The following is a 12,833-nucleotide window of genomic DNA, read 5'->3' as shown; positions in this document are numbered from 1 at the left end:
TCTCTCTATATATATCTCTCTATATATATCTCTCTATATATATCTCTATATAGAGATATAGATATGTATATATCTATATAGTATATATAGAGAAAAAAATGGTGCTTGTCTTCATTTTCTGGAGCTGAGTAATGCCATGAAAAAAGGGTATAAAAATAACATTTACTATTTCCGTGGTAAGGCATCTTTATCAAGGACACCCAAACACAGCACCTCCCATAGCACGTCTCCAGGAATAAAAGGATGTGAATCAAGCATTAGTGCGATCGTGTGGGCTGTGCATAATTGCCAGGTGACTTAGTAACAACCAAGTAGCAGACAGCAGTTTTGATGTGTGGAAATCTATCACAAAGTGTATTACTTACTACCTGTTCCAACTGAAGTGCTCTGATTAATGTAGTAAGATGGTAGAAATTAAATAGGCTGTAGTTAGACATTGATATAGGAATAAAAAAGCTCAGAGTTTCTGCTGAAGAGAACTATGTTAGGAAATAGCAGTGGAAGACAAAAATGTTAGGAAGGTGTTTGTAGGCCAAAAATCATTTGTCAATGTGACAAGTAAATCTACAGACCCTGTGTCAGAGAACCTAGAGCCTTGTATTTGATAGTCGATATGCATGCAATTTTCTGGCCAAAACCAGACAATAACGAATTGATGCAATTACTCTCCCTCCCTATAGCTTACTCTTCTGACTCTAAAGAGTGAGTTCTTTCTATACATGTAAGCACAGGGAAAATTTTGCTTTTATGTAGTTCCATATTTTGACAAGACAGGTAGAATTAGCAATATTTTTCTATGTTTATTTTTTCATTCCATATCTTTTCCTTTGTATTTGACTTTCTGGATTTTTTATGTATATTATTATTATTATTATTTTCCTAGTACCTTCTTCAGATTTAGTTAGTTATATTATCCCTCACTGCATTTTTCATTTAATTCTATTTGTAAACAGTATTCCATCCATCTTTATCATACCAAGGTATGTCACTCAGGTATAGACTAGCAGCTTGTTATTTTTAAGTTAGTCTTCCTCTGCTTTTGCCCTGTGTCTTTTTAATAAGAAGGTAATGGCAGGTTTCACTTGTCCACCATCCATCTTTACACCTTCTAATTTTCAACTCAGTGGTCAGTTTTGTAGAAAGACAGGAATCATTTCTATGTTGCTAGGGAGAAAAATGCCACTAGGAACGAACATTTTGGCAGCTTCCCCCCATCTCCAGCAAGGTTAGAACCAGAAGAGCAAAGGCAGCTAATTACAGTAGGTTTTTCATGCAGTGTAATGCTTGATGCTTGGTCTTCACCAAGCAGTCAGTGAGCCAACAAGGAGAGAGACTATTTCAGACGTGCATTTTTTGCGTACCGAGAGTGACTCAGAACATCCAATCACAGAGAACAATCTCGGATTAAATGCTGGTGATTTTTCTTAAGGTTAATGTAAGTAAAAAGGTAAACGAAATCTGGTTAGTGTGAAAAATATAACATGCTGACCTTGCAAGTTCAACACTTTGGGATCATAAAAAGCAACCTGAGTAGCAAAAGGCTGGATTCAATAAAATCAGGACTTACTTCATTACTGTATTTTTATAGAAAAAAATGATGCAGTAAACATGACAGTTTACAACAAATGTACAATAAGAGTGCATGTGCTGTTACATTGTAGCGTGGTTTTTCTCTCTTTCTATCCTCTTAACAAGGAGGATAGAAAGACTAGGGGAGCCTTCCTAGAAAACTGTTTTGTAATTGATGAGCACCCGCTGGGCTTTAGTGTTTGCCTGCGCCTTCTGAAGCTTCCACTGCAGATCATATTGTGCTTGATGGGGCTCAGACATCATCATCACAGGAGCTCTAAGAAAATGCTTCATTAGGTTAACCTAGCCACTGGTGAGGGAGTTGGTGTGCTTGGGCTCTGATGGATGGAAAAGAGCTGGGTGATAAAACACTGCTATCTTTTTGAATAGAACAGCACCGTCTCATGGTTTTGTTTGTGACAGAGTTAACTTTCTTCATTAGAGGCTCACACAATGCTGTTTTGGACTTCTGAAGAAAATGGTGGTGACAGCAAGCAGACGTTCAGCTGTTGCAGAGCAGCGCTGGCCCAGAGGCGAGGCCTTCCCAGCTCCTCGCGCTGCCCTGCCAGCGAGGGGCCGGGGGTGCCCCAGGGGCTGGAGGGGACACAGGCAGGACAGCTGGCCCAGGCTGCCCAAAGGGATGTCCCACACCGCCCGGCCTCACGCTCAGCCATGACAGCCGGGGCTGAGGAGGAGGAAGGGGGATGCTGGCAGTGACCTGAGCCCTGCTGGCCTGGAGCGGCTGGCACCTGCCTGCTGGTGGGAGCAGCCAGTGGGACCCAGTCAGGCTTTGCTTCGCGCGGCTTCTGCCTTCCCCACTGAGCTGCCCTTGTCCCAGCCCTGAGCTGTCACACTTCTACCTCTCCCTTTCTCTCCCCATCCCACCTGGGCAGGGCGGGCGAGCGGCTGGGGCTGCTGAGCTGCCTGATGGGGCTGCACCACAGCACAAATCTCTTTGCCAGTAGCCGCAGTCCTCTGTGTTGCCCTACATCAGAGGAGACAGAAAGATCCACTGGCACCAGGTGGTTTTATTGCTTACTGCCTGGGTCTGTGATGAGCAGCATAGTTCCACCTCCTAGGAAAGAGGTGAGTGGAGAGATTAACAAAAAAAAAAATAATGCATTGTATTGAACAATACAAAATGCTGGTACTTCTTATTCACACATTTCTGTTTGTACAAATCCCCTTAACTCTCTTTAGTATTTTAATAATTGGATGCTTTGGACACAGAAATGTATCATACTTCAAGCCAGGATGTTTTAGCATCTTATCTACTTCAAATATTCTTTCTGAAGGATGCTCTGTTGCTGAGGGATATGTACGCAATTTGTGATATTTTTGACATGTTGGTACTTCGTAAAACAGCATATATTGGAAACTTCCCCTGTGGTAACTTCTTCAGCTCAAACCTGAGTCATTTGGGGCTGGGGCTGGATTTTTGCACTATGTTTTATTGACTTGGATAAAGAAGTAACTAATCTGCAGCAGCTAGTCTGGAAAACATTAAAGGCCGTTCTTAGATCAGTTTAAGGTTTGTACAAGTTCATTTGCTCAGCGAGGGAAAGGACGTGATCTCCTTCAGCCTCTGAACTGAATCAAATGGCTCCTCTTTGATCTGCATGTGAAGGGGGAACTTGGAGTCACCTGCAGCCCCCAGTCCCTGGCTGTCTTAATTGCAGCAGGAGCAAGTGCACTTTGCTCTCACAAAGCGGGAGGTGCTAATGAACAGCAGCCTTTGACTCCTGTGTATGGTTTCTGTCTTGTAAAGATTTGTGCTCGCCCTTGTATGTTGATCTTCTGAAATCCCAGCTTTTTGTATTTTCAGTTTTGTTCCTTTAACCTTATTCTCATTAGTATAAAGCATTGCCAGAAAGCGTTTTCCAAGGGAAGTTTATAACTAGCTGCTTCTCTCACGAGCAGTCAAGGATCGTGATGTAATACATGATACATGAGATGTGTTGAACTTACTTCCAACTTCATGAGTATTTTATTTCTAGTTTTGGAAAGGGCCTCTTGGAACTTTTCGCTTCTCCTAGGTATGGTGCAACAAGGTAAGACGTGAGCTGTTACAGGAATTGCAGTTATGGCAGGTGAAGATGTCTTTCCGCCTCAAAAGAGTTTCCAGTGGTTAGTACATGCTGCTTTCTGACTGTAGTCTGTCAGCGCCTGCGCTGTTTCAAGGTTCATTCACTGTGGGTTTTTTTTTATGTAGTAATGTATTTATACCAGTTCTTAAACAGGTTTTGACCTTGTAGGTCTGAAATACAGAGAAAGAAGCTGAATTCTGTAACATGGAAATTGTCCATGTAATTGCAGGTAGAAGTGTCACTGTGAAACCCTTGTATTGTAACAGCAAGCCTGCTATTGACTCATCTTGGCCTGTGAGGAAAATTGCTCTGAGCTTCATTAAAGTGTAATTAACATTTTCAAATCAAAAGGATGCTGGATCAGATTCTGATATGTTTCTCATGCTTATTAACAGCTTACGCTACAGATAAGCTGTTACATTGTGTTCAGTGAGACTGCTGTGAGGTAAGATAGGAGAGAAAAGGACCCAAGCCCATTAGACATAACAGTACAAGAAGCAGCTGTAAGTAACAGAGTGATATGTCTGTGGCATGCACTTAGTGGCATTACGGGTTTCTCTTCAGAGGGAAAAACATTGAACAATAAAATAATTTAATTAATTTAATTAAATGTTTATCTCTAAACCTTGCTGCAGCCAGAGTACCAACATGAGATATGTATGGCCTTGGGTGCCATAAGTCTGGCTACAACAATACCTTGGTTGCAAAAGCAGTCAGGGGACATTTGACCAGTAAAGCACATGTACGTGATTCTTCTGAAAGGCTTCCCAGCAGCCCACTAGTTGGGAGGTTGCTGTATCCTTGCTTATACCCATCTGCCCATGTAGAGATAGACACACACATACGTATATGGAAAATAAGCAACTTCTAGGCTAATAAAATTAACTTTATGTCATGCTGATTTAAATTGTTTCCACAGATGATAGCCAGAATGGCATGTTTGAAGTGCTTCAGCATCCTAAGAAGCTTTATTTGTGATAATCAGCTGGTTTTGTATGGCACTGCTGTGCAATATAGACCTTCAGTCTGTTTAGGTTAACCTTCTTCATGAGCTTTTTGCTAGTGCCTTTGTAGAAGATTTGACATAAATGTTGACCTTCTAACCCCTTAACATTTAACAAAATAGTTATTTGCTTACAAAGAAGGGAGATTAAAAAAATACCAGAAATTTAATATTTGGTGATTTAGTGGCATGATCCATTTATAAGAGCAGTCATATGGCTAAGTGTTGAATATTGAAAGTTGGAAAAAGTTATGTAAAATATGTAACAGCACTGAAAATAATTCCATCAATAATGAAAGATAACCGTCAATTCCTGCTTAGCTTCCTTCCCAGTGTTATTTTGTGACTGAAATCTGATTTGAATTTCTTCCGGGACTCAAATTCCCCACATCAAAGCTTTTTAGAAATTTCCAATTACCCTGATGGTTGTTAGGATCCTTCCAGTAGAGAAGAGGTTGTCCAAGTCCAAACTGGCCAAGAGGCATGTGGTATGCTCAGGCAGTAGGAACTCTCTCATTACCTTCTCAGCATAAGTAGTCGTAAATAAATATGTATAGATGTGTATTCATTTTAATAATTTAGACCGAAAATGAGAAACAGTGAAATAGTTTTTGAATAATGTAGCAATAACCAAAATGTAGGAGATGCAGTTTTCCTGGATGGCCACGCTTAGTAGTAGATAACAAGGAAAAAAGTGCATAAATTTACATATCTATACATATAAATGCATTCATATATAGGTAGATAGGTTATATACTCTTAGATGTTTTATGTAGAGAGATGTGATATAGCATAAAAGTATGAATAATACATATATGTGTGTTATTTTATATTTTTATTAGTAGCTCTTATTTGTCTTTTGTTATTATTTTAGTTAAAGGTTGCATCTGCATCATAATAATATTCCCAGAGGACTTCTCTTCTGCCAGTTGACACTTTGAATCCGGCTGTTTTTTGGTATTGAAAACATTCTAGGTTCCACAGTAAAATTATGCATAATGTGCAGTAATTACACCGTGTATTTATGTGTTAATTAATTATGGGCATTGCAGTTTTTCTTTCTCAGTTAAAGTGAATACTGCCTGTTTTATGTTTTTGTCTTTCTGTTTTCATGTTGAGATACTGAAATAAGTGTATTGTATAAGTAACATATACTTAAGTTTGTTAATTCCTCTCAATTTTTCAAGATCTATAGATTTCCAACTACTGATGTTGCGATTTGAGATCATCTACGTATGTGGTAGCTAAGGACCTAAAGTGGAAGCCTTATCTGTCCCTATTTGACATTCCAGAAGTGAAAAGGTGCTGAAAATGGAGGCTCCTGTGGGGAGATTCTGTGATGAGTTCCCAACGCTGCTGGGCTCTCTGCAGAGAGATGCGGTGCAATGTTAGCAAGCTGCTGGGGTCAGCCCCAGCGGGGCCCAGAGCCAGAGCTGCAAGAGCAGCTGAAGGAAGCAAGCCAGACAAACAGATCGGTGGACTTGAATAGGCTTTGCTGCCCAGCAAAACTTAAAATCACTAACTGTGTGTAAGAAAACTCAGTGCAAGAGTCAGAAAGAAACCAGCTAATCCACAACTTTCCTCCCTGTGATGAGAGCCTGAACTGTTACAGCAGTATTTTAGGGATTTGTTACTACTGCCCTTCTCCTCTACGCAGTCAGTTTTATTCTCTTGCTGTAATAAAAATGCAGTTTGTTAGCAGTGTAAGCCACAGTTGCAAGGTGGGGGAATAAATGTATCTTTGAGCATCAGACGGTTTAATGGACTTGAGTTAAAGCTGGTCAGTGCAAAAAACAAGATCCCAGTCTAGTACTGAATTGAAATTTTAGGAGGTGATTTAATGACAGAAAAAAAGAGTGATTCTGTGATTCTATTTTTAATTCTTTTAATTTCATATTAAAACTGGAGTTGGTTTCTTGGCATGATGCAGTGGGACAGGTGCACATAAAACTCCTCCCAGAGCAGCTCCATTAACATGTTGTAGTCTCAAACTTCATGGTATTATTTCTCTTTCTTCTTGTCCCAGCATTTGTATTGACGGTTGAAATGGCATCCTTGTAAATGACCTTGGTACAACAGAAATTGGGAAATTTACAGACACAGACTACAATTCCTTGATACTCCTGCAAGATCTTTATAGGAACTTGCTTCTATGCTATCACGGTTTCAGAGATCCATGATTAGTGTTTGATTTTTGAAGTTGCTGGCTATGAGGAGGGAGCAGGAAGGTTAAACAGTCTCAAGTCTGCAGATGTAACATAGGAAAGAAAAGATGAGATACTGCTGGAACAGCATGTCTGGAAGTAAGGAGAGGCATCCCAGGGTGGTTTTTTGGACGGCATAATACAACATCCAGTGAATAAAGCTGCTTGGCTACTTTCTTCTGGGGGAACGAAGTGTTCCAATGAAAAACACTAATTAATATAAATTCAGAATTTCAACAGGAAACTGTTTTGGTGAAATTTTTCTTAAGGACAAATATTTTGCAGTGCACTGTTAGACATTTTTGAAACAGAGCATTGTCTGTTTCAGAGAACTGTTTAGTGCAAAGCTTTTTTTTTTCTGTATAAAACCCTTCTACTTATATCAAAAATGTACTTGAATTAATCAAAAAAACAAAATGCTGATTTTTTTCTTCTCATATTCGTTTCCATCCAGATTTTAATCAGAACAATTTCCAAGTCCCAGTTACCCACCAGATGGAAGCCTGGTTTCCTATGCTCTCTGTGTATGCTGGTCATCATGCTTTTCTTGATTGACACCATCATTGAATAATGTATCAGCCAAAAGTGCAGCAGTTTTTTTATTATCATTCTAAGTTGCTGAACAATACTTCAAAGTTGATGGATGTAATTGTTCCATTCCTTCAAATAATAGGGTAATAATGACTCCTGTGGTACAAAGCTAACAAGGAGCTTTTGAACAATGTTTAAATACAGAAAAAAGCAAAGTGCAGACTTCAGAGAACACCCTGTGTGTTTAACAACGAGCTGAAAAAGAAAACCGAAAGGCTCGTGTCTATTGTGGACTCTTGGAAGGAGGTGTTTTGTTGAGTGGAGAAAAAGGCAGTTTCAGAATTTTAGCAAGACATAGTTCTGCATGTTTGGGTTTTACTTTGCTCAAGGGCCAGCACTCTGCATGTGTACACTTAGAAAACTCAGTCAAGGAGATCAGAAACCATAGCTACAGGCATTAAACAATGCCTCCTTTGACGTGTTAATTGAAATAGTGAATGCTACTTCCCTCTTCCCCCCCCACATAATTGGATTGGAAGTACGTGATATCTGTGTGATGCACAAGAATATGCATAGATGTTTGAACATGTATTTCTTTGGATATAACCTTTCAAATGTAAAATAATACTGAATGCACAGAGAAACAATCTTTATTATCAGTGTTTAGCAAGCTTTTAAGAAAAATGTTCTTCAATACAGTAAGTTCCTCTTCACTTACGGTAAGAAAAGGAATCAATTATTGTTAACAATGTGAGTATTCCATAAAGATAAACCATTATAATGGAATTGTAGAACACAGGCAGTCTTTAAGGACAGCATATCAAAAGAGATATTTCCATAATTTATCTATTCTGTTCTTGCTTTGCATGAACAGTCATGCAAGTTCAATGTGAACTTGAATGAGGAATTCTATCTTCGATTTATGTATGGTTATTTCGTGCAACATTTTGTGTTTTATTTGTGTCCTCCTTGGGATAAATCACCGTGGAATGCCTCAACTGGGAGATTATGATTAAAAAAAAACAAACAACAAACAAACAACAAAAAAGCAAAACAAACAAACAAACAAAAAAAAACACAACATACTATTTTTTCTCTTGATTTCCCAAAGCTGTAGAGAGCCAGCATTCTTTCTCTCAACCTAGACTGTTCAGTGGATGAGCAAGAAGTACTCTGCCATTTGGATGCTAAGAGTTGTCAGTGGGTCAATGGACCTTGTAACTGAAGTAAAGGAGATACGTGCTGTAGTAAAGAACGGATCACATAAAAATCCTAGAGAGCTGTAGCCTGTGCACAGATTTTAAAAATGGATCATTGATGACAGATGATTAAAAGAAAGGAAGTTGCAGTTCCAGAGTTCACTCTGCTGTCAGAGAATACAAAATATTTCTTTAGGCCAAGTGGTGGAGGATAAAGGTCACATGCTTTTAGCAGGGAGTTTCTCAACTATGAACCCCATTTGTAATTCCCAACTGTGAAAGGGGAATTAATTTCATGGGTCCATAACTTCGATTATTTTGAGGTCAGAACTGAGCATTTCTGAACGTTGACCCAGAAAATACAAAGTATATTTTCTGTGGATATAAATGAAGACATTCAAAAGTGTATATCGAGTGTTGTCTAGAAAGTATAAGAAAATAGTAATTTATTAAGCATATTTGCCCAAGCTATAGTGGATAATGTATCACAGAAATAATCAAATCGTAGAATACTTGAGGTCAGAAGGAACCATCTGGTTCAGTTCCCTGCTCAAAGCAGGGCCTACCTCAAGGACCAAGGTATAATAAATGAATGGTAACTTGAACTTTTTTTTTAATTCTTCCCGGAAATGAAGAAACTCTGACAGACAAACCTGTAGGTATTTAAGTCCTGAGAATTAGCCTGGGTGGTAGAATAAAATGGGGAATGATGTATGGTTGGGGAGTTCAGTGGCGCTGTTTTTTTGCGGGCAGGAATATGTTGTGCTACTTACTGCTGGTGAAGGTAAAGTAAAAAGCGCGCAGTATGTTAATAGTTGCAGTGCAGAAGATGGATGGTGCTGAGGGACGGAACAAAAACATGAGCTACCCCTGATCTAAAGGAAGAGAGCTGTAGGAGGTATAAGTGAAACAGCAAGTCGGTTTGGAGCTTTCTGTACAGACTAAGAAATGAATATGTATCTGTGCCTGTTCATCATTTTGGTATGCCTACTGGAGTTGAAATTGAAGCAGCTATTTTAATAGGAAAATGGCAAAGTATTTTTTTCCTAAGTATTTTTTTTCTCTAGACTAGCGATGAGCATTAATGTATAGCAAATTTAGACTTTTTAACGGGCAGTTTCTGTGTTTTTCTGTCATTCTTGAAATGAAAGATGAAGAGAGATGGGTTATAATGAAGTTAAAAAAACTTTTATTGACATGTTTGTAGGAAATTATTAATGTATTTATTTATGTGTTCCAAATTAAGCTGCACAGGTGAAAGGTCTGCTTTGGTTGTGGGGCCTTTCCCCTCAGCCCCTAGTGGGTAATCTAACATTCTTGCATGAATGGTGTCTAGTTCAACCCTTTCTAGGTAAAAATCAGTCTGGTTTTTATAAATACTCCACCTTAGTGTTTGAGCCTATATTCTCACTGCTGTGAAAAGCATTTCAGTGATTGCCATTACATGAATTTACCATGGGGATGAGCACTCTTTCCAAAATAAGCATAAATACTGAAGAAATAATTGAACGATTGCTTCACTTCCTCATTTGAATTACTGGAAAACAAACAAACCAAAGCAAACAATAAAAAACAAAACAAAACAGTATTGTGCTCTAGAAATGTAGCTGGTCAATGGATTCTTCATTAAAGGGTTTCAGCCTCCTGGTGTTACCCAGTGTGTGTTTGTGGGGGTGAGAGAGGAGGGATGGTAGATGTTAAATTGGTGTATCTATGACTAGTTACAATTTGTTGTTCTCAGGAGGTGTTTGGTCATGAAGTCATATATGGTCATGAAGTCATATAGAGCTCTTTAATCTTCCTGAATGATGAACTCAACTTTTTTGGACAGGGATATGCTCAGAAAGTTACCCTAGTGTAACTAGGTGGGTTTTATTATTTGTCACGCAATGTTTTTGTTCATACAAGAGTAGCAGGTTGCATGAGAAGCCGTGGTGGTACATTGACTTTTCAGTCAAAGTGCTGTTATAAAACCCACCACCAACAACAAAGGAAAAAAAAAAAAAGTAATTAGGTGCTAATGTTTTCTTTCAGACCTTCTGTCAGCTTTTGCTGATGTAAGTCACATGAATGTTGTAATGGCTTAGTTGTTGAGCATTCTTCCACTGTGTATTCCGTTTCCAACCTGAAGGAAAAATAGCAGAAGAGAAACTCTGTGCATTCACAATCACAAAAAGAGTACAACTTTTTCTTACGTAGAAGTTGCTATAAGTTTTTTTCATCTTCTAATTTTGTTTTTCAGAATGACAAATCCCCAGGGCGTTCCACAAGTCGATCGAGTAATATTTCAAAGGTATGTAAAATCTATTTCCTTCAAGAGGAATTTAAAGAAAACTAAATTTATCAAATACAATATAGTGCTTCATTTAATTACATATGCATTTCTGATGTTTTCTTTATAAACATCCCATTCTGAGTTTTTGCTGCCTATCATTACGGCTACCAAATAAATCCATCTTAAAGTATATGTATACAATTAGTCATGACTTTAATATGTGTAGTAATAATAATAAGTAAGTAACAGGTGGACTTCTTACACTTGCTTTCCACAACTGCTAACATTAATTAACATTAATGTAATGTTACATTAATGATTTAGTTTAAGGTAGAATTGCTGCTTAATTTTTCTCCCCCTGCCCCACCCAAATAATAGTTGCTGTAATGTGTGAACTCTGAATTATTTTTACAGGAATTTATGATTCACTGAAGCCAGGGCTGTATATCTAGATGGTTTTTAGTTTCTAGGAGACAGAGAAGGGAAGCTGTAGGGAGAGGCAGAATGAGACTGCGGTCCTCTGGACTGCAGTGCTTTGTTTTTAACCCTCCTTTTGTAAATTTTTGGTTCAGATGTTGCTGAAATCTATGCCAAAAAGCCAGGATTTACAGGAAGTTAAAGCTAAAAAATCAGTATTTTGGAATCCCAGTCTAAACATCTGCCATGCTTTATGTTTGTGTCTAAAGATTATTATTTTTTTTTTCATCCAGAGTAAGAACAACATCCATTGTACCGTTGTCTCTGGGAGTACATCCCTCCCTCCCTGTACCCTCCCTGTACTCTTGTGTCTGGGGTACACATTGTAAAAATGTTTTCTTCTGAGAGTTCCTCAAAAAAAAAAAAAAAAAAAAAAAAAAGATTTCTTAGTTAAAGAAACCAGCTATATGCCACGTATACTACATTTTTATATTAAGAAGAACAAAAAAAAAAGGCAGGGAAAAACACGTACATTATATCTAGTCTGTTCTCAAATGTAGCAGAATCTCTTCCTGACTTGTTGGCTATTTTTAAAAAATACCTAATTATATTCTTAAGCTTGATCTCGGTCAATTATATACATTATTTTCAGTAACACTTTTAAAGGCATGTCTATATTTACAATCATTGTAAAATTACGTGGATTTGATATTGCTTTTTCTACTTTTTTATGTGACATGCGTTACAAAATGGCAAATCATAAATATATTCAGTGGTATGAGACATTCAGTGGCATTTAGTTTAAAATAGTTTCTACAGAAATCAATATAGATGCTTATTAGAAAGGGTGCTTGCACCTTTTTAAGTATTACATTTATAAGCAGGATTTTCAGAAACACTTGGTTCTATTTATGTGAAACTACCTGCTAATGAAGCTTTCCTAATGCTGAAAGATGTTTGCTAGGAAATCTAGTTTGCAGTCTATTGTTTGATTCAGAATGCCTTTTTTTCATACAATGGGAGAATATGTATGTGAAAGAAAACAGAAAAACAAATACCTGACTTTTCAGGTTACTGTCACATGGCACAAAGTAATAGAAACATATACTGCATCCCAAAACAAAATTGGAGGCTTCTGGATGACATAAACTAAATACCAAAGGCAAGAGCTGCGTTCTGTGTGGTGTCAGATCCTGTACACAGCAAACATCTCAATTGACATAAAAATTAGCCTTCATCCAGAAATATAATTTAATCAAAATACATCATTTTGCTTTTGAGGCTTTTGTTATTTGCATTTGCCTGTTTGCATAAACGAAAAAGGGTCAAATTGAGAGTTGCGTTTTAATAGTTTTGTGTATTTGTGTATGCCAAGGCTGCTTGTGTATGGAGATCCTGGTCTGGAGTAGAGAAGCCATTGCCTGGTATCACTGGATTTTGCACTACCCTATTTGTGAAATGGCATACAGCAAAGATTCTGCAAATACAGGTTCATATTTTGTAACGGTCTTAAGTTGTTTATTCATTCAGCTTGTGTTTTAGCCTTAA

General features: G+C 38.0%; 1 protein-coding gene across 14 annotated transcripts in view; it reads left to right on the top strand.

Annotated features, from left to right (window-relative positions):
- The window catches only part of MARCHF1 (membrane associated ring-CH-type finger 1), a 233,147-nt gene that overhangs the window by 170,593 nt on the left and 49,721 nt on the right, over positions 1–12,833 (top strand). For 11 of the 14 annotated variants that reach the window (XM_035325489.1, XM_035325488.1, XM_035325496.1 and 8 more), the window contains one exon: positions 10,836–10,886. The exons of 2 other annotated variants lie outside the window; for them this stretch is intronic. In XM_035325489.1, coding sequence (XP_035181380.1) covers positions 10,836–10,886 — 51 coding nt within the window. Of the gene's footprint in view, positions 1–2,607; positions 2,656–10,835; positions 10,887–12,833 lie in introns of those variants that run through there. One more of the 14 variants, XM_035325493.1, reaches the window with a different exon arrangement.

This window comes from Oxyura jamaicensis, chromosome 4, assembly GCF_011077185.1.
Source record: "Oxyura jamaicensis isolate SHBP4307 breed ruddy duck chromosome 4, BPBGC_Ojam_1.0, whole genome shotgun sequence".
NCBI lineage: Eukaryota > Metazoa > Chordata > Aves > Anseriformes > Anatidae > Oxyura > Oxyura jamaicensis.
The sequence above is the reverse complement of the archived record's forward strand: the minus strand, read 5'-3'. Positions and strand labels throughout refer to the sequence as shown.